Source organism: Scophthalmus maximus, chromosome 16, assembly GCF_022379125.1.
Source record: "Scophthalmus maximus strain ysfricsl-2021 chromosome 16, ASM2237912v1, whole genome shotgun sequence".
Lineage (NCBI taxonomy): Eukaryota > Metazoa > Chordata > Actinopteri > Pleuronectiformes > Scophthalmidae > Scophthalmus > Scophthalmus maximus.
The window spans coordinates 9,507,094-9,528,292 of NC_061530.1; the positions used below are offsets into that span (position 1 = coordinate 9,507,094).

The 21,199-nt window shown below is 41.5% G+C and overlaps 3 protein-coding genes across 5 annotated transcripts; all 3 read left to right on the top strand.

The window, feature by feature from the left end:
• On the top strand, positions 1 to 3,455 carry pvalb9 (parvalbumin 9). Its single transcript, XM_035613874.2, has 5 exons — positions 1 to 255; positions 1,414 to 1,481; positions 2,019 to 2,151; positions 2,514 to 2,623; positions 3,185 to 3,455. The coding sequence occupies exons 2-5, from the start codon at positions 1,421 to 1,423 to the stop codon at positions 3,208 to 3,210; spliced, it is 330 nt and encodes a 109-aa protein (XP_035469767.1). The 5' UTR covers positions 1 to 255; positions 1,414 to 1,420; the 3' UTR covers positions 3,211 to 3,455.
• Positions 3,456 to 3,945: 490 nt separating this feature from the next.
• ccz1 (CCZ1 homolog, vacuolar protein trafficking and biogenesis associated) lies at positions 3,946 to 13,165 on the top strand. Of its 2 annotated transcripts, none has more exons than XM_035613965.2 (17): positions 3,946 to 4,016; positions 5,929 to 6,004; positions 6,114 to 6,210; positions 6,365 to 6,462; positions 6,683 to 6,776; positions 6,894 to 6,974; positions 7,058 to 7,105; positions 7,307 to 7,390; positions 7,892 to 8,067; positions 8,662 to 8,743; positions 9,053 to 9,114; positions 10,191 to 10,302; positions 10,651 to 10,684; positions 10,826 to 10,943; positions 12,076 to 12,234; positions 12,373 to 12,500; positions 12,621 to 13,165. In XM_035613965.2, exons 2-17 carry the CDS (start codon positions 5,991 to 5,993, stop codon positions 12,674 to 12,676), a joined length of 1,443 nt encoding a protein of 480 aa, XP_035469858.1. In that variant the 5' UTR covers positions 3,946 to 4,016; positions 5,929 to 5,990; the 3' UTR covers positions 12,677 to 13,165. The 2 variants fall into 2 exon arrangements, with proteins under 2 accessions (XP_035469858.1, XP_035469857.1); XM_035613964.2 differs by having other exon boundaries at positions 3,966 to 4,123.
• A 657-nt stretch (positions 13,166 to 13,822) lies between these two features.
• On the top strand, positions 13,823 to 21,004 carry dlgap5 (discs, large (Drosophila) homolog-associated protein 5). Of its 2 annotated transcripts, none has more exons than XM_035613954.2 (19): positions 13,823 to 13,975; positions 14,668 to 14,901; positions 15,120 to 15,295; positions 15,472 to 15,537; positions 15,648 to 15,687; positions 16,294 to 16,386; positions 16,533 to 16,631; positions 17,153 to 17,227; positions 17,323 to 17,360; positions 17,443 to 17,675; positions 17,843 to 18,022; positions 18,120 to 18,208; positions 18,337 to 18,497; positions 18,591 to 18,692; positions 18,808 to 19,063; positions 19,161 to 19,804; positions 19,937 to 20,102; positions 20,540 to 20,583; positions 20,718 to 21,004. In XM_035613954.2, exons 2-19 carry the CDS (start codon positions 14,673 to 14,675, stop codon positions 20,835 to 20,837), a joined length of 2,811 nt encoding a protein of 936 aa, XP_035469847.2. In that variant the 5' UTR covers positions 13,823 to 13,975; positions 14,668 to 14,672; the 3' UTR covers positions 20,838 to 21,004. The 2 variants fall into 2 exon arrangements, with proteins under 2 accessions (XP_035469847.2, XP_047183655.1); XM_047327699.1 differs by lacking the exon at positions 13,823 to 13,975 and adding an exon at positions 14,179 to 14,331.
• The last annotated feature ends 195 nt before the right edge of the window (positions 21,005 to 21,199 follow it).

Sequence of the window (21,199 nt, forward strand, 5' to 3'; positions counted from 1 at the left end):
ACAGGAAACAGATAGAAACAGATAGAAACAGTAAAGGTTAATTGTGCAGGTGAGGAACATGAGAAAGAGGCAGCAGCCTGCAGGCAATAACTAGATCCTCAGTCAGGTCAGAAACTCAAGCATCTGTCGACGCATCCAGCCCGGTGTATATAAGCCTGAGCCAGCTGTCATCAGCCACCACAAAGCCTGAGAACTGCTTTTGCCGCTGCTGCTGCTTTGGACCTGCACGGAGAGGACACTACCGAGCCAACAGCGGTGAGTCCAACAGCTGCACGGGAGAACACATGAAGGTGCTGGACAGGTGTGCTGCATGCCTGCAGAGCCTGCTTCTTCTTCTTTTTTCATTGTTACAGTTAGTCAAGTTTTAGACACGTTTAACCTTGTCTGACAATCTTTGTTACCCCACTCACAGACGCATTTTGCCACCAAACTTCTCAAAACTACCAATTGAAAAAACTTATTTGACAATTATTGACAAGATGAGAGGTTTTTTCTTGAGCTATAAAATCAACAATAGGATGTTATTTTTAGTTCACCAAACATTAGTTCCTATAAACTAGTCCTACAAAATGATACGCACATAAATAAACACAATGCATTGAAACTCAAGATAACATTTGAACTCCTTGGGCTTCATTAAGGGACAGTACTAAAACTATCAGGGAGACCAGAAAGGTGTTGTCTTAATTTCCGCTCTAACAGGACAACATCTTGATTGATATTCTTGTTTTGTTTTTCTTTTTCATTTATTCAATTCATACATTTAAACAAGACTTTGCCCGGCTGACTCATTCAATAGTTGTAGGTCAAATGAATTGACCGAGGATGTATTTGCAGTTTTATTGGTGTGTTGGGGAGAGTCCAATTTTTTTTTAAATAACAACCTTGCATTGTTATAAGATTAAATTTGAGACCACTTATCAACACCGACTCACTCATCCCATCCCGAATAATTTTCTGAACAGTCCCTACAGGTAAATGCCAATTACCTTGTAACCAGGCCAATTCAATGCTCGAAGCCTGCAAAAAGTCTTAGTAATTAACAGGCTGCCTGGGGAAAATCTGATGGATCCTAACATCAGAACATAATTAATTATAATTATTTAAAAAAGGAATATATGCTACATGAAGCACTGGCTTTTTCAATTTACCTAAACACCTGCAAACTTTGTGATTTTGCTGATTCCCTTCTCTTTTTTTGGATCTCAAGCGCATTTGACAAACAATTACTACTGGAGTCTTTCTGGGTCCATAATATTCAACTAGATGCATCTAGTTGAATAGGACAGGAAAAATGGAGTGAGTTCAAATCAAAATGCCTGAAGCTGGTGGAAGAGAGACAGAGAGAGAGACAGAGAGGGAGAGAGAGGGAGTATGTGTTAATAATCTCTCAGCTTTTCTTTTACCCTGCAGGAGCAACATGTCGCTCACCTCCATCCTATCAGCTGAGGCCATTGAAAAGGCTGTCATGGACTGTCAAGGTAGTATCTCAGTACACACACACACACACACACACATGCGTAATTTTTGAGGTGAGTTTGCTCTTCAGCGGATTTACAACAATTTGAACATATGATGGTTGTACTTTCATGAAATCAAAAGCTGTAACTAACTAACTTTAATTCACAACCAATTTTGATAAAAATGCACAATAATCCTGATCTTCAGTTGATAAATGGAGCGGCCCTGAGCTCATGTTGCCTTCATTCACTCTCAGAGCTCTGACAGAAACATGTATAATCTTCTCTAAGGCTTGTACTCCAGCTTTAATGGTGATAAAATATGAATTTGAAAAGGCCTCTGTCTGCTGGTTTGAAAAGATAAAAACAGGGGTGGCAAATCTCCCACCTGGACAGCAGCCACGTGATGCTTTAATCTCCACATCAGCTCCCAACCTGACGAACCTCATTGGTCAACTTAACCACGTTCTTGTTCTGTTCTGTTCTATTTTTTTTTTCTCCGTAGCATTTGTTTGTATTGTTTTTTTAATGGTTACGTGTAAATGTATGCCCTTTCAGTTCCGGACTCATTCTGCCACAAGAAGTTCTTCAGTCTGTGTGGCCTGTCCTCAAAGACGCCCAAGGAGGTCCAAGATGTCTTCCAGATCCTCGACGATGACAAAAGCGGCTTCATCGAGGAGTCTGAGCTCAAGTGTGTTACACAACCCTGAAAAGTTCCACAACTTTCATACATGAGGCTGTTGCTGTAATTCATTCATACCCGGAGTCACCAAATGTGCACTGAAAACAGCCAAATAGCAAATTTTCACCAAAAATCTACTTCCATAAAATTCACATTACTTGTCGTGAGCTACAGAGTTGAGTATACTGCCATATTGGCACCAGCCATCCCCTAATAATCCACTCTGAGCAAAGAGTAACTGTTCTATTTGTGTTATATAATTCTCCTTTGTTTAACTAGAGCTGCACCTCTGCAGTTGTCAGTAAAAACCCAACTCAAAAATTACAGGAAATAAATATCACCTTTATCTGTGTGTGTGTGTTTGTGTCTAGGTACTTCCTGCAGCGGTTCGTCCCCGGGGCACGGACACTGACTGAGGCAGAAACCAAGAGCTTCATCTCAGCAGCTGATGGTGACAGTGATGGCAAAGTTGGAGTAGAGGGTCAGTATCTGATTTCTCTGATTGTATTTCCAAAACTCTTGATGTAAGGAAAAATTATCTCAGTGCGCACTTTACAGAACTTTTGCCAACAGAGCAATAATCCAACCATTTTCATCTTGGGGTTTGGTTAAAAGCACCCTTGAACTCAGACTTAAAATTATAAAATGTTTCTTTGATGTGTACTTCGTACAGCAAGTACTTGAAATCCGATTGATGTTGACCGTGTTTCTTTAGGTTTATCAGCGCAGGAACCATATGTATTCAAACTAAAAGTCATGACCTCCATGCTTGTTGTCCCAGATTTGCCCATCATCCAGTTACGAGCGATATCTGGGCTCAGCTGCCTTACATAAAAGGATCAAGGATTGGGACAATCCCCCAAAAAGATTAAAGTTTTTTTGTCTGTGTCTCTTCATTTTCCACTCTTCGAACAATTAGAGGTCAATCAAAGGTCCCAGTGTCAAAGATACATGTATAGATTCTACATGAGGTCATTGTTGTTATTAAGGGGAGATTATTTCCAGCCTTATCAACATGCTTTATTTTTCTTTTTTTCTGTAGAGTTCCGTTCTTTGGTGCAGTCCTGAGTTTTGCAGATAAAGAGATAAAGAGAGCTCAAGTCTTCAGTCAACCCCCACCTCCCATCTCTGGAGTCACATGATCCCAACCTCCATTCAGGGATTTCTTTTCTACTGAATTTGGTGTGTGTTCATTGTTTTTAAAGGACCATTTAAAGACAATAGACTTTTAATTTGTCTTTCCACTGTGTTGGTCCATGTTTTCCTGTCTGTGCACATTCAATATCTGATATGAATAAACACGTGGAAACATACATTGCCTTATTACACCTATCTCTTTTCATTCGTATGTCATAGGAATGGTATTAAGTGGAATTCATGATGCAATATTTCATTCTTTCCTGATATAACAAGACAACTGCTCTATTTCCGATTGTTAGAGCGGAAATAGTGCAGCAAACTTTTGCTGCACAAAGTGTTGTGCAGCAACACTTTGATGTTTGGGCTCAAAGTGTTGCTGCACAATGAATACAGGACCAATCAGATGGCTTTAAGTGCCAAAACCGTTTATTCATAGCCCATAAAATAAAATATTTGCATAGCTTATCTTACGTTAAAGGGGAGAGTACAGTATATATACACAGTATGAATTCCAATACACAATCACAGGGTGCTTCACTAGACAGTAAGCAATCACTATCGTGTCATGTCACGATCACTAATGTGCAAGGAAGAGCTGCAGGAGGACGTCATCAAAGACCGCCTCACGGTCCCTCTGGAGAACAGGAACTTTTCTTCGACTCGGAATTTGCTGTCGCCCGAACAGTTGCGCTTGTGACACCGCGCTGTCAGAAGCAGGAAGTGGAGAATGTGAAGTATGCGGCGTCCCCTCTCATTGATCTCATTTCCTCGTTTTTTATTTTGATTTGCGCTGCCCGCGACCACGAGCACGTGAATTTTGCCCCGCTCTATTCTGTGTGAGGTGGGTGTGACCGTCGTGTTGTCTCGTTTCGGTTCTCTGGGTTGCAGACGCAACTCCCCAGTGCTAGCAGAGGCAGCTAGCTGCCCCGGCTGCCTTCACGTCGGCTGCTTGTTGAATGTGAAATGTATTTGTCCTCGTGAACTTGCAGAGCCGGAGGACGTTGCCCTGTATGTTTAATTCACCGACTTATCGTTTACGAAACGGCTGTTGTTGTTGTTGTTGTTGTTGTTGTTGTTGTTGTTGACTCCACTGGCTGAACGAGAGTGGCTCACGATACGAGGAGGTTGAAAGGTGAAAAGTATCGAAGGACAGTCACTCGAGTACTGGACTGAAGTCAAATATACACTCTGAGCTTTTCTCTCCACCGACGTCATCTCGCGCTCTTTGACTCACTGTCAGGTTTCAAGTCGCATGATAATGTAACATAACACTCGCAGATGCAGGTTTGCTAAATTGAACTCAACCATGTTTGTTAAACCGGTTCGATGCCAAAAAAATGATCGTCCGCCAGAAACTGATTTCCGTCCTTTTTGGCAGGTGATATATAATATACTGTGTTTCATGGGTTGTATGGCCCGTTTAAAGGTATTTCAACAGGTGACAATCTACAGACAGAGCAGGTAAAACAATGCAGTTTAGGATAATTGCAATCATTTCTTTATTTTATACACAACCCATTACCATATATCATCATGTTAATTACAGTGTAATAATATTGGCCATACAAACGCATACAAACCTTGAAAAACAATAGGATCGTATTTCCCACTTGCAGCCACAATTGTGATTATTTGGTTACAAGAAACGTTAAAGTTACACACAGACATAGCTCTGATATTACTGCCAACGTAAAGTTGTGTACATGTGCCCGTTATGAGAGTTTGACCCGGATCAAATTAAATTTCTGGCGGGCGATCACTTTTTGGCACAATACCGCATGATTGAATCCTACAACACTCATTTTTTGATAATCTTTGGATCAGAAAGTGTAATATTTTCGGTGTAATATTTTCGATTTTAGAGATTTGAGACCATTGTTTGCTTTGCTGATGCTTGTCCGGTGCATTTATAGTCATATAGTTGTATTCAAAAGTCAGGACTTGGTATTAACCCCAAACATATTCTACTTTGGGCCTGTGTGGCGGACAGTGGCACAGCAAACACGGTACATGTAGAGGTATTGATTGAATTGATTCCACAAAAAGTTCTGGATGCAACTTAGAACCTGACCTATATATTGGCCGATATATACATATCTTTTTTTTTTAATGGGAATGATTCCTAAGATGTCATCATCAAACCCTTATGACAAAGAAATGTAATTTGGGCTGATGTTTTACAGTTTAACCACGAACTTTATTATAACTATCTTAATACTCTATCAAGTTTTTTTCCCACCACTATAAATTTTTCGACTGATTCTGATTTGGCCAATTCTGGATATCTGCCTCAAACATCTACCGATTAATACCGGCGTTCTCCCATTGCCTGGATCAAAATCTCCATACATTGTTGGGTTAAATTCGTTGGAATAATTGTTACATAATGTAACATCTGCCGCGGGATTGTTGTGGAATTTAAAGTCGAGTCAGTGGCCCATCATGAATGAATGAAAACACTTCATGTTGTTAGTCGGAACAGATTCTGTTGCAGCATGTCAGAACTGTGTATCCCTCGTGTGAATGCATTATGTGTTTCCAGCTTTGACCGGATGCAGTGGTCCTCCATGTGACCCATCGGTTACACATCAGTATTTCAAGATTTGTCATGCTTAACTGTGTGATGTGCTTGTCTTCATTCTGCAGGCACACGGCATGCTAACCAAACTGTCTGTGGAGCAAAGGAGGTCCAGTCACAAGTTACACTAATGCTGATGATCAGGTAAGAGATGATGAAAGGCTGGCGTCGATGTAACCGGGGGAAAAAATCTGGTGATCATTCAGCCTTCATATCACTTCATCAGCTTTCTCTTCTTTTTAATCTCACACAGTCCCAGAATGGCTTCAGGAATGCAAGAGAAACAGTTCACGCCATGTCTGCTTAATTTTTTCATTTACAACCCTACATTTGGACCACGAGAAGGAGAGGTGAGCTGGACTTCCAGAGGAAGAGTTTGTTATGCACATGTTTGACACCTGAATCAATTGCCTTTTCTTTTTCATTTTTTTTACTCTGTAGGTATTAAGAAAATATTTCAAAGGGGTATTTGTAATTGCTAATGTACAGATTTTCTTTTATCAGGAAGAGAAGAAGATTTTGTTTTACCACCCCAGTGATGTGGAGACGAATGAGAAGATCCGAAATGTGGGCCTTTGTGAAGCCATTGTACAGTTCACCAGGTACAGATCTCAGAGTTGACAGTAAAACTAATATTTCACAGAAAAAGATGGATTTGGGTGTGTTTATTTAGCTTTCTGGCATTTTTCCAAGAATTGCTGTGAGGTTAGAAATGGTCTTAACCTTAATTACATGACTTTAGTTTGACTTGCTGCGTAAACTGACAGGTCTTCCGTATGGGTGCGCCTCTTTGCCTTTCACAGTCGTCTTTTTGTCTTCCAGAACCTTCTGTCCGACAAAACCGGCTAAATCCCTGCACACGCAGAAGAACCGGCAGTTTTTCTTCGAGCCCGAGGACAGTTTCTGGATAGTCATGGTATCTTAAAGGCTTATATGTAAATTAGTTGCTATGCCTTTACAGTTGACTTTGTTGACCTCCATTGAAATGTAATTGAACTTTTATGTCTCTGCTGCTTTAATATCTGTTCCTTAGGTGGTTCGAAACCCCATGATTGAGAAACCAAACAAAGATGGTAAACCTCCCACAATAGAATATCAGGAAGAGGAAATTCTTGTAAGTATTGTGAGGTGTCTTGATATCTTCTCAACGTGTTGGCAGTTTTACATTTGACCTACCATGCCATCTTTTCTTTATAGGATACTGTGTATGGTGCAGTTGTAAGACAATGCTACAGTATGTACAAGGTCAGTTCCAGTATGTTTTAGATAATATTATCTGTTGTGCTTTTATCGACTTTGTTCTTTTGCATATGTCAACTGTATATTGTTGTTGTCCTCTGCTTAAAGCCATATGGTGACACTCCTACCTCAAACTCCCAATTGTGGGCCTTCATAATGCAAAAATAATACATCTTGGTAATAGTGATTTCTTTCCTCATGCTGTAGCTCTTCAATGGCACGTTTGGCAGAGCAATGGAAGCCGGTGGAGTGGAGCTGCTCACACAGAAGCTTGAGAAGTTCTTCTACAGGGTAAACATCTGTCCACTTTTACTTTGTGGATATATATAGTTCATTTAAATTTGTAATGCACACAGTTATTAAAAAAACTGTTTCACAAGGGCTGGCTAACATGTTCTGTTTTGTTTCTTTATAAATACTCCTGTCCCTCTTGGGAAAACTGTTGCAATCAGGCTTGACCGACTGCAGTCATGCCTGATCTCTCAATGGTTCTCTACCTGCATTAGCTCTCTTTGCCCTCATGCTACCGTCACCTCGCTGGAATGCCGCAGCTCTCGGCAAAACCCACAAGTATAAAAAATGTATTCCTGATCAGGGAATACCCTTCTTAAGTTAACACAGGCTTCCCTTGCCGCCATGTAATTCAAGGACAGTAAGAAAGAGAGAGGCCGCGGGTTGCATTTCACCTGTAGGCACTTGTAGATGGGTAAACTAACCCCTTGGTCCTTTCCTTCTCCTGTGTCTTTAATTTTTTTTGTGTGTGTCTGTGTGCGGTCGTCCTGGGGTTTCCAGTATCTGCAGACTCTCCACTTGCAGTCCTGCGACCTGCTGGATGTGTTTGGAGGCATTAGCTTCTTCCCACTGGATAAGATGACCTACCTGAAGATCCAGTCCTTTGTCAACAGAGTGGAGGAGAGCCTCAGCCTGATCAAATACACAGCCTTCCTGTATAATGATCAGCTTATCTGGTACAAACATGGTGCTTGTTGAAAATGTGTTCTTAACTGGGTGTGCGCTGTCCCTGACATCCACTGTCTATAGGATTGAATGGCTCCTACAATCATATACAAAAATCCAACCATTGGCATCTGCAGACACATCATGACTTGTTGTGGAACGAGTGGTGGCTTTAAACTGTAACCTGTCATCCTCTTCACCGTTTATGATCTCACTGACATGTCACTTGCCTTTAATTTCACTGTCAGCCACCCAGCCCAGTGTATGCACGGGAGGAGGATTACATGATTGCTAATGAAGTGTGTGCAGTGTGATCTTTTAAAGCAAACTGTCAATAGACAAACAAAAGGAATCTGTTTAATTACTGTCCAAATGAAGTAACTACATTGTGCGCTCTGCTCTTGCAACTTCATTGTTGCATGTTTACAACCAGAGCTCAACTTTAATTACTATCAGGAGGCTCTGTTTTAACATCCAGCCCCTGCAGAGCACAGCATACAGCATGCTGAAAAATTAAGTCACACAATTTTGGACTTTGCATTTTGCAGTGTTGTGGAGGCTATAAGGTGTAAAGGTTTAACTCTGTTGTTTTTTCTTGTCTGTAGGAGCGGACTGGAACAAGATGACATGCGGATCCTGTACAAGTACCTGACCACCTCACTTTTCCCCAGACACTCTGAACCAGAGGTGAGGAGACCTAAAAACGTTAAGGGACCACACCCAAACTCTTTTTCGCCACCAAATGCTCAACTCTATAATCAAGTTTTTTTTAAGATTACATGACAATTTGGAATGTGGGGCCCCAAACAGTCCTGTTTTAAATGGGCACTGCACTAGTTATGGAAGTAAAAAAAATACTAGCAAGGACTGTTGGTGTTGGATTGAGGATCGAAGCTCGCTGTGTTTAAAATTGATAAGTGTGTGCTACTAATGCTAAGCTTCTCCACACTTAAAGTGACTCCCTCTTTTCTTATTATTTCATTTTTCTCCTGTTAGTTGGCTGGCAGGGACTCGCCTCTGAGGCCAGAGGTTGCAGGGAATCTGTTGCACTATGGAAGGTACGTGCCTGTTTTTGTGTACCTGTTTCGTCTTCACAGGATAGGATCAAAATTAGAAGAAAAATTGGACTTTGGTTTGAAAAGTTTGTTTGTGCGCTGTTGCACCAGTAGAGTGAACAACTGACAACTACATGTGGTTTCAAGTGGCAGTTAGTTTTTCTTGTAGTCAACCAAATTAGACAGGTAGGACACTCCCTTTGCTAATACTTTGTCTTCAAGCAGCAAGAGGTAGAGTATACGTAACTGCTGCCTCCGGAAAATCCGCTTCCTCTGAAGTGTCAGTGTACATATGTAACCAGACAAAGTTTGCTCAGGTATTTCCCCTCTCAAAAAATGTGTCTGTAAGATGACGTGTTCATGTCTAACATTGAAGTCGGGCTGCTGCAGTTGTCCAAGTCTGTTTCCTGCTGAGCTCTCGTGGGACAGGAAACACACAGCTCTAACTGGATGATACACTTGAATATAGAGGTGACTTGTTGAAGGCCTGAAGAATATGCTCTAATCTCAGCATGCTCACCATGACATTGCTAAAATACTGGATTCCCAATTTGGGATAAATAAAGTACATTCATCTGTCTATCTGATGTATCGTAGATATAATATTTACCATATTCACCATAGTTTAGTCTGCTAGCATGATAATATTGACTAATTAGCACTTAACACGAGGCACAACCGAGGCCGATGGGAAGTGTTGATGGTGTTGGTATTGGTCGTAAACCAAAGAACTAAGCAAACAGAATATAAAGTTTTTAATAAATATATATATATATACACACACACACACACACACACACACACAGTTCATTGTGAGGGGAACATGATGGGCAACATTCACAGTGGTCCTTGGCAAGACCTGTCACTCTGAAATAAAAACATGAACTTCATTGTGGTTCTAGTCGGGTTAATTTTTTTCTTTCCACTGCTCATCATGCTCCTTTATTTTTCTAAATCGGTGTCACTGCCTGTTGGGATCCTAGTTAGCCTTTGGCTTTTCATTCTCAATGCAAATTTGTCTTTCAGTTTTGACTTGTCACACCCATGTCCTTAGCCAGGCACGATTGTCTTCTCTCCAGGTTTTTGACAGGACCTACCAATCTTAAAGATCCAGAGGCCAAATTCAGATTTCCCAAAATATTTGTCAGCACACAGGACGGCTATGAGGAGCTGCATCTGATTGTTTACAAGGTACGGTAGAGTAAACGTGATCCGCTATTTCGTGACAGTCTATGGACTCAATCTCTTCACTCATTCATATGCATACTGGAGTTAATGTATTAAAATTGGGGGCAAGTTGTTATTCATTTTTTGGGATGATACTCTATAATCTGTGAACGGGGGGGGGTTATTAACAGTAGATTTAGGTTGAACTATTCCATTGCTCTTAACAAACGATATGGATTTTTTGGGGATTAGACAGCTGAGTTTTTAAAATGATGAAGTATGTCACATGATGCTTATCATCACGTTAATGTAATTTCTAAACTGTGTGACCTTGACTCTGCGTTTAACCTGCGCTTATCTGCTCTTTTCCAGGCGATGAGCGCTGCAGCTTGTTTTATGATCAGTGGTAAGTGTTCACCCATTTACTTAAATGATGAATTTAGCATTTGTTTCCCTTTCCTAGTTGATTTCTTAAAATTAAATTCTACTGTTTTGGTATTTTATAGTTTTTGGCCATGTGTTCCTTCTGCTCTCCATCTCTGTCCAGCTTCTGTGGAGCTGACGAGGGAGTTCTGTGAACAACTGGACGGCTTGGTGGGACCTCAACTCACCCTGCTGGCATCTGATATATGCGAACAGTTTACCATTAACCGCAGGATATCGGGGTCAGTTGAAAATCCAACTCTGTCTCACCTCCTAATATAGAGACTATCAAAAAGAGTTAAACATTTTAGACATTGGTCTCATTTCAACTGAGAGAATATTGGAAACAATATATGAAAGCCATTACTTAATTTAGTAAATAATAATAATTTTATTTTTCTACCTAGTTCTTCCCAACAAACAATGTTGCACAATACTTCACTGAAAACAAATAATAAAAATAAAGATACAGAAGTAGAATCAACAAGTCAGAAACATAGTAAAACATGAATATAAGGATCTAAAATGTGCCCGTGGAAAAGAAAATGACTGATTGACTAACAGACAAAATGATGATGATGGGTTTAAGGAAGTGATTTATAAGATGATGAAGATCAGGCTGCTTAGGTTGGTCATTCAAGAGCTTTGGTTTCAACTCGTGTCACTGAACCAGCCAGCAGGTTCTTGTCTGTGAACCTCAGGCTGTGCAAAGGTTGGTAAAAGCAGAGGGTCTCTATAATATAACCTGGAGCATTAAAAATAATCATTAGAATTTTAAAGCCAAAAGCCAATGTAGTGTTGCTAAACAGTTTTATCTGTATATGTGTCAGATTAAACATTTACTTTTGCCCTGGTTGAAGGTTTAGTGCTGTTATGTCCGTGGTGGTTGTTGCATCCATTGTGTTTGTCACCAGTTTGCAGACGTTCGCTTGTATTTACTCTGCCTGTCTGGCAGTGATAGGTGAGACTCTAATACAATTGAATATTGTCATGGCACTGCATGTGGGAAACTGAAGCAGTGTATCTTTAAAAAAGCTGGCACCCTGGCCTGCTCCCAGCTTCAGATACACCCTGGCCTGTAATCTAAGTCTGGACTCCCTGGCCCACGGACAATTTGATGGGCTCCTTTTTTAATCCCTGTAGTGAAGAATTCCCTGAATAAATAATGCCGTCCCAAATTCCTCCATTGGCACATTCAGGTCTGCGTCCTGATTCGGCCTGGTGAAACTGTAAATAAATGAGATGCAGCATGAATATAATTCAGTTGTGTTGCCTGTTATTAATACATAACCCCACTTCCAGAGATGCTTTGTCGTTGTTGTGCTTTCGTTATTCATTTTTTATCTGTTCTTTGTCTTTCTTGGGTCCATTCAGGCCGGAGAAGGAGCCCCAGTTTAAGTTCATCTACTTCAACCACATGAACCTGGCGGAAAAGAGCACCATCCACATGCGGAAGACTGCCAGTGTTTGCCTCACCTCCGTCCATCCCGACCTCATGAAAATCCTGGGAGACATCAACTGTGACTTCGCCAGGTACAGCTGAGAACATACGATCTGTAAAAGTGCAGCTTTTGTAATCATCAGAGTTTTTCTAGTTCTTGGCCTTCCCAGTAGAAATGTGTGTATTTTGACTTTCATGTGATGGTGCTCAGTTCTTTCTGTCTCTCCCAGGGTTGATGAGGATGAAGAAATCATCGTAAAAGCAATGACAGACTACTGGGTCGTTGGCAAGAAGTCAGACCAGAGAGAACTCTACGTGATCCTGAATCAGAAGAATGCCAACCTGATCGAAGTAAACGGTATGTCTCCGCCACCTGGCAGAGAGTAAATCTGTGTCTTTACCGCCACAATAGACAATCTGCCTTGATGCTTAATCTCCACTTCACCCTTAATGCCCTTTGATTTTTTCTCTTCCACAGAGGAGGTTAAGAGGCTTTGTGCAACACAGTTCAACAACATATTCTTCTTGGACTGATGAAGCAGAGAAAATCTTGCACCACACAAACTGTCAGGTGTTGCAGGGTGTCACGGAAGTATCAGCGTAATGCAATAATTGCATTGTAAAATTTAAAAAATATATAATAAAAAGCTTTTCCTCCATTGTAGATTATAGGGTTGTTATAATCTACAAAATTGTAATTTCGTTTTGTAATTATGTGTAAAAATCCAGATTTTTACTGTACATGTGCTTTATTTTTCTTTTATTTTCTTTGTACATACTTGTTGGATTTTGTTAACTGTTTATTTTGATTTCTTTTGAATTTAAATTCTGTTCTGGTTTTTTTTTGGCCCCGTTGTGACAATCTCTCAAATTAATTAAAAAACTGACATGCACACAGCCGTTAACTCCAGGGTCCTTTGATCAACAGAGATGCAGCCGTTTTAAAATAGGATGTCATTATGTCAAAAGTATTGTTTGTAAAAAAAAAAATGCTAACTTTAAATAAATTAAGAATTAATTTTACTCTGTGCAAGAAATGTCTTTTTTTCCGAAATGTCTGCTTATAAGAAAACTGACATTTTAAATTTCATGTTAGGAATCATAAGGCATGTGTGGCTCGCTTTCATGTTGCATTAAAACAGTGGTTTTATTTATTTAACTTTTTTCATGTGGATGTAGCCCTGCATCAGGAAGACTTTGGATGCTTTTTTTAAGGAATGATGTGTTCACAATATTTAATTAGAAGAGTTTCAGACACATGAACTCATTTGAAGACTAACAGAACTGGGGGTGTCAAAGGATAATCTAAGTGTTTTAGGATCCCAACTTAATTATTTTGAGGAAACCCCTAAGCTTACGATGTATGATAAGCAATCTATAAATACAAAGCATTAATAAAATGTCTCACCATGTCACCATTAACCTCACAATTCCACAGGCTAGAGGAAGTTTATTTGGATCTGAATTGCATCATAACCGTCATTACATGGTATCCCTTTGGCTAAGGCAGGATAAAGTAAAGTACTGTATCCTCAATAAGAAAATACATGTCACAGCTACTCCAGACCAGCAGCAGCAGCATCAAATCCTAGGGTTGTTACTGCCAGAAAAAAAAAACTAACGAAGAAGAAAAGGAACCAATCGGAGCTCACCGTAGATGTCTGACTTGCAAGCCAATCAGCGTCAGCCAAGACGAATTTCAAAAACTCGCCCGGCATGATTGTTGTGTTTTATGGCTGAGCTGCAGAGCGTCCGTTTTTTTTAGGTGTTTTGTTTTTACTGGACGGTCAGAAGACGTTTTTATTCGTACGTTTTAAAAAAAATAAAATTAAGGTAAGGCGTATGCGTTATTAAAAATTCGCTTTTGGTCACTAGCAGAACATTTAAGTTAGTCCGTGACTCATGGTCAGTAGTTTGTGTGGGTTAGCAATGTTTGGTGGCTAATGGGACAAGCTCCGATGAGGCTTTCAGCGGCTTCAGCACCAACGATAGTTAGATATTAATTATTGCCAGTGGTCAAAGTGAAATTGTAGAAACGTGGGTCGTGATATACACAAATTTAACGTTCGCTCAACACGACTTCAGTTTCGGTTTCGTAGTACTGCTTTAAGCTAGCGGAACATACAGAATGTGTGTGTTGGCTCACTTCCTGGTCTCTGTTCAAGCTCTTCGTTCGTCCTTTTGATAAGGTTTGGTTGACTTCGTTGCATATGTGTTTACTATGGTTTGATTCAGCAAAGTTGTTATGATATTGTAAAAACCTTTGTCATTATTATGTTTTTGAGAGGAAACAACTTGTTTCTTGCAACTTTATTTACAATAGACGTTATAACATTTGATAACTAAAAGGAAATTTGACATCACTGAACTTTTCTTTTTTTATACATCTACATTGATAGCAGTTTCTCATATTTGTGAAGACATACAACTACAATTAGATCTGTGTCATTTTCCTTCACGTGTGTAATAACAATCATATTCAGTGTACCTCTAATCCATCGTCTTTGTGCTCCTGATTATTCCAGATACCATGGAGTCTCGATTTGCTCACCTGCGCCAGCGGGACACCAGCGTGTCTATGCTGAGGGTCAAACTGTCCCGCAGAAGGTCTCAGTCCCAGAAGGAGAATCGAGACCGGGCCGTGAACACTCGCAGGCAGCTGGACAAGGTCCCGGAGATGGACATCTCTTCCCTGGATGCCTCCATCGCGATGGCCAACATGTCAACCATCAAGGAGAGAACCCAGAACAACGCAAAAAGTAGTTTCATTTTTCATTATACCGTCAACCTCAGATGTAATTATCTGCGCTCGTCATATACAACGAGGCACCCACAGCAATAACCCATCATTTTAATGATTTAAAAGTCTTTTCGGTGCTTTCATAGGATACAGTGTCTAGCACCCATTTGTAGGATGATGTGATCACATTACATTACATTCATTTAGCATTACCAGGCTGCTCTGCCTGTTTTTCAGGTATGGCAGTAGAAGAGAGGTTGAAACAGCTTGAGCGCTGGAAGGAGCGCAAGGCTCTTGAGAAGGAGAAGGAAAAGAGAGAAAAGGAGCGCAAGGGCGTATTCAAGGTTGGCTTGTATCACCATACTGATACCCGTGCCACTGTCGTCTCGGCTGCCCCAAAAAGAGCTAAGGAGGTGAGCAAGGACTTAACAGTAGACTTGCTGTTAATGTGAATGTAAATTATTACTCTATCCCATTGCTTTATTATGTCCTAACTGGATATGACCAAATAAGTTATATCGAGAGGATACGTTTGTGTTGCTGGATTCAGTGTAATGAGGAAGGAATTCTATTTTTGCTAATCTTCCAGACAAAAGTGAACACTGCTCTGTCCCTGAGTACCAGAGTCACCCGTTCAATGAAACAACCGCAGCAGGTACTACATTTCCCCCAAATCTCGGAACATCTTTCTGATATTAACTTTCATTAAATGAAACGCTGCGTGCACTTTGTCGCGTCATTTTTCTTTTTGCCTAATCTCTACAGCCTCTGAAGAAACAAGACCCAAATACTGTGGCAAAGAAAGGTATATAAATTGGAATGATCCTTTTGATTTTAATTGACACATAACTTCTACTGCAGCCTGAGGCAGGGACTTAAGTTCAACAACCCTGGTGGCTGCATGAAATCGTTGAATGTAGAATTTGGGCTATTTGAAAAGTAAACAGACAGTTAATGAACTAAACACATATTTATGTTGGCTGAGGGTATGTAGCTACAGTGTGTGTGTGTGTTTGTATCACCAAAATGTAAAATAGTCATAGCACATATAGTGGAACAGGGTTATAGTGTTACCGATTCTCGTTTGACTTTTTTAAACAGCAATCTATACCTCCTCTCCTTAGCCCCCCACCAATCCCCTCCCTTGTCATAGGCACAAAACCTAAATGACTATAATTGAATAATTAAGTCAAAGTCCCGTATGTTACAACAGCACATTTTACCCTATACAGTTGAATTTACCTATGAACATATAACTATGTGCATGTATGCACACACTCCCCTGGGCCAATCCTGTCTGAAGTTCTCTCTGCCTCTTTTACATTAAAACCTATTAGAATGGACCAGGGAGCTTTCCATGGCTGCCTGCCATATTGATGGAACACACGTATAACACTTTCTCTTCCTTTAGCTCAACCTGCTGTGGAAAGATCTCTCAGGACCCGAGTAGCTCCTGTCAAGCCTGCACCAGCAACAATCTCAACCAAGACCAAAGTTTGTGCCGGTAACTCATGAGAAAAATCGCGGCGCATAACTTGACCTTGGGACTAACTATCGTGTTGGTTTCACCCTATTGTGTTGGTTTCACCCTAATGTGTTTCTTTATTGGCAACTCAATCTGTGTCTCTGTGTCATGCCATCCTGCTGTAGTGGAGCCTACAGTACGAACTCTGTCGACCAGATCAGCCAACAGGCCTCCTGTTACAACAGTTCCTGCGGTGAAAGACAAACCAAAGGACAAGGCTGCAGGTATAGACTGAGTCAAGCCCAGAGTTCAAGCATTTTTATTTTTCCCCCCATAGAAACTGGAAGACCATAGGAAGTATGATCATCAAAGCAAAAAGAGAATGGACAAACATCAGAGGGGCGATGCATACTCTGTGATATATATACCCTAATCAGGCAACACTCACTTTTTTGTTCTGCAATAATGCCATCATCGTGACATAATTCATACCATATGGTGACGAATGATTGGTTAATCTAAATAAGCTGTAGGTTGTCTCAAATGTCATTGGTTACAAGAGTTCCTGAAGGATTTAGAGAAGCTTGGAGCAATGCATTTTTGAACTATGCATGATGTCCTTTTCTGACTTCTTAGTGACATGTGATTGGGAATCATTATGTGATCAACATAAACTTTGGCCCCATGATTTGTAGAGATATCTGGATTCATATCCTGCATGTGTGGCTATGCTGGCGCGCTGTGTAAAAGTGGTATTGTTCTAGAAAAACACTCTTAACATTGTTAAATGTCTCTCCACATTCAGTTGCAAGAACCACAAGGAGCAGAGCCATTGCTGACTCTGTGGGGCCACCCTCTGGCAAAGAAAGAAACTGCAAAGGTATCATTTTAAGTTGACAGAGCCAATCTGCTTTTGAGACAGTTTGGCTTTTTCCACGTGAACATGAGCAATTGTTAATTGTTCCTTTTTAATAGCTACTGTCAACGACACCACCCAGCCTCCTTTCCCCAAGGTGAGCATTTCTTTTCTTTCTTCTTCATTTTTTAAAATCGTAACTTGTTGATCGTATAATAAGCTGTTTATATGTCGCTTAGGAGCCTGAGCTGAAGGAGCCACAGGAAATACTTCACCCCTCCAGTTCAGAGGAGGAAGAAATGGTGGTGGACCCAGAGGCGTCTGACTCTGTCCCTGCTGTGGACCCCGTTGAGGCTCCACCTTTGTCTTCATTTGCTCCAAAGGGTTTTGTCTTCCAGGCTCCCGTTGGCTTGTTGTCTTTAAAGTTCCAGCCTCTCACTCCTCGCTCAGCAGACGCCTTCCTTACGCCAAGGTCTGTCCGTGACTTCGTTTTTTTTAAAGATGTTTGAGAAATGGAAAGCTTTAATACTGTGACATTGTTTCATACAAGCCCGATCATAGAAGCATCAAAGGAACATTTTAGGATTAAAGTTTGAGTGAATAATCTAAATGCCATGTTGTGTGAATCTTCCTACCCAGTTCCAGCTTCAATGTTCCACCAGTTCCCTTGTTCAATTTCAATGACGATCCTCAGGCTGAACCAAGCGAACTCTCTCCCCCCAAGTCCCCTCACGGCTCCCCACCCCATACATCTCCCACAGTTGCTCCTCCACCTACAGGAAGCCCTATGGAATCAAACCATGATGTACCATACTTCAGGTGGCTTTTTTTTTTCCCTCAATCTTTCTAGTCATGTGTTCAGGTTTTACAATCAAATTGGTTTTTAATACATTTCTTCTTCTTTTTTGTCATTCAGATCAGAAATATCAAGTGAGACAGACCAACTCACGACTCTGTCTTTCCACTGGGAGTCCAAAGTGGAGGATGAGTCCATCCCAGAAGAGAGTGAGTGTTTCCTCTCTAACAAGGACAGAGTGACATCCAGTGACTATTTGACTCCACTCAGTTTGGTGCCAGCGCTCCCAAACTGAACAACTGTTCTGTGTTTTTTTTTCTTGCTCACGTCCGTTTAGTGAGAGACCGTATGCGTACAGCAGTCGGCCAGGCGAGGCTGCTGATGAAGCAGCGTTTCAACCAGTTCAGTGGTCTGGTGGACGACTGTGAGCTGGGCCGAGGAGAGAAGATCACCACCTGCACTGATCTGCAGGGATTCTGGGACATGGTTTATTACCAGGCGAGTGCTCCATGGGAGAGGATCAACTCGTTGTTTCAGTCACTTAATTCGCAAAGACGTAAAAACGACAACCGTACACGTTGTGCTTTCCAGGTAGAGGACGTGAAAAAGAAGTTTGACGCCCTGAAAGAAGCAGAGGGCCGAGACTGGGTGGAGGAGCACAAGCCCCAACCACGACAGAGGAAAGCCCTGAAGGTGAATACTTTTTGTGATCATATTTTTTGGTAATCTGTTTCAGGAGCACTGATAAAGAACTTAAGAGGCAAATGATGCGAAGAACAACAACTCGTCTGTCTTGTTGTCTTGACAGAAACCATCAACTGTAACCGCCAAGCCGACAGGAACCAAAGCAGCATCCAAGTCTCGCCTGGCTGCCGTGAAAGCAGCCATGAAAGCCAGACAGCAGGCAGCCGAGGCAGAGAAAGCAGCAACGGATGCTGGTAAAAGTGAGGAAGACAAAGACGGCCCGAACTGTCATGATCCACAACCCCAGGCAGAGTCCCAAATACCAGACACCGTGGTCTTTGACGGGGGCTTCTTCCAGGTGGAGAGTCCAGCCAAACAAGGTGAGATAGAAGTGAATGCACGGCTGACAGGTGATGTCCTTTTACTGACTGAGCTGTAAGATTTGAAAGCATGTCTTACATATGTTTGTCTCTGCAGCTTCAGTGAGGAGATCAAGCCGTCTGAGTGCTGCTGTGCAATCTCAGGCGTCTCCCTGTTCCAAGTACCTCACACCTCGAAGAGCCACCCGGCGATCCCATGCATTGGCACAGACCCCCACTCAGACCGTTGCCTCTCCCACCCAGCCCATCCTCACTCCTGCCCTCATGCGCCTTACCCTCGATCAAACACCAAAGTCTCGGCATGGCACTCCTCAGTCATCCCAGGGGAGAAAGGACACTGTGAATGTCTCTCTTTGTTTCTCACCTGTCAAGATAGTGCTTCCAGACGACACCCAGTCCGAGGGAAGCCCTGCACAACAGGCCGAGACAGTCCCCACACAGGAAAAACCTGCCTCTGTTCCTGAACCAAGCACAGACCTACCTATACATTCACTTCCATCCATTTCTGCAGTCGAGGAGCCTGATGAAGATGTGGACGATGTCCTCCCAGTCTCTCCGAGACTCTCCCCATCTCCCTGCAAAATGCCCCCTCCTGTCTCCCAGGCCCCTGAGCCCTCATCATCTCTGAGTTTCACGCTGTCACCCTGTGCGAGTCCCATCCCCTCCCCTCCTCCTGCTGGGCAGGGACACATGGAGGCCCAAGAGTCAGTGTGTTGCACACCAGACACCTCAGTAGTCGAGGTAAACAATTATTCTGTCTTCGCTACAATTTTTCTTTGGACTGAAAAATCTCAGCTTCATAAATGTGTCATTGAAACTCAAGGTGTGATCCAAACAGCTGTAAAATAAACACATTTTTCTCTTATACCTCAGGAAATTCCCGGGTTGGACTTTGAGCGTTACCTTCTGCCGTCACAGAGATGCAGCCTGTCACCAAGGGAGACCGTTGCCAGAGAGACATTGTCACCCATGGCGGTGGATATTGAGATGGAGAGTCCCAGAGGTCAATCTGAGGATCTGCTCACTCAACAAGAACCAGGTATGATTCTGCCCATAGTTACATTGCATGCAAACACTCTGGGTTTATTACCTTTTTACACTTGTGTACATTAAAGCTGCAGTAGACATTTACTGAAGTGTGTGTGTGTGTGTGTGTGTGTGTGTGTGTGTGTGTGTGTGTGTGTGTGTGTGTGTGTGTGTGTGTGTGTGTGTGTGTGTGTGTGTGTGTGTGTGTGTGTGTGTGTGTGTGTGTGTGTGTGTGTGTGTGTGTGTGTGTGTGTGTGTGTGTGTGTGTGTGTGTGTGTAGTAGTTTTAAAGAGAAATAAAAAGCTTTTAAAGAAAAGTCTTAATCCATTCACTTCATATATTAGAACTCAAATCTGCAACTTTAAATGAAAATGCTGTGACTCTTCTGGTGCAGGTTGATGTTTACTATCATTTCTCACCGTTTCCCTCACTTTCTCACTGTTACCACAGCACTGCCAGCGGTGCCTTCACTGTTAACTCTTCAGTCACCACAGGTTAAAGTTTTTTCTATTTTTAATTCCCACACCACCAAATATTGACTTTGAATGGTTTACAATACTTTGATTTGTTCATTGCTGCCTTATCAGTGCAAAATATTATTTCTGAACCTTCTTTGTGTATTCTTTAGGTCCAGAGTCCGGCAGCTGAGTCTGGCCTGCTTCTTTTCACCCCAGACCTGAAGGACCGGATACGCCAGTCTGTTTGTCCAAGTGACCTCATGGTCTTCACCCCTCCCTCTAATATGTAGCAAAGAGTCTTTCTTCTATATATTTTTGACTTTTACAAGTATCGATTAGTTTTGTTACTCCCGTTTGAGGGGAAAAGAGTATCTGATTTTGACATTTATTTTTTAGATTAATGCAAAACAGTTTTGTCTTATAAGATGGTTTAATTAAAGTTTGATTTAAAACAAAACAATGACCTCCTGTACTCTTCATTTGCATCCAAGCACAAATCAGCAATACAATTTTTACTTTTATTAATATATTTGAAGAATGTAGGAATTTTGTTTGGTTTCGGCCTGCATTCATTAGTCTCGTCTGCTGCTACATCTTTGTCTTTTAACGTCATTGCATTGTTTAGCCTTTTAATGCTCCTTCTGCTTATAAC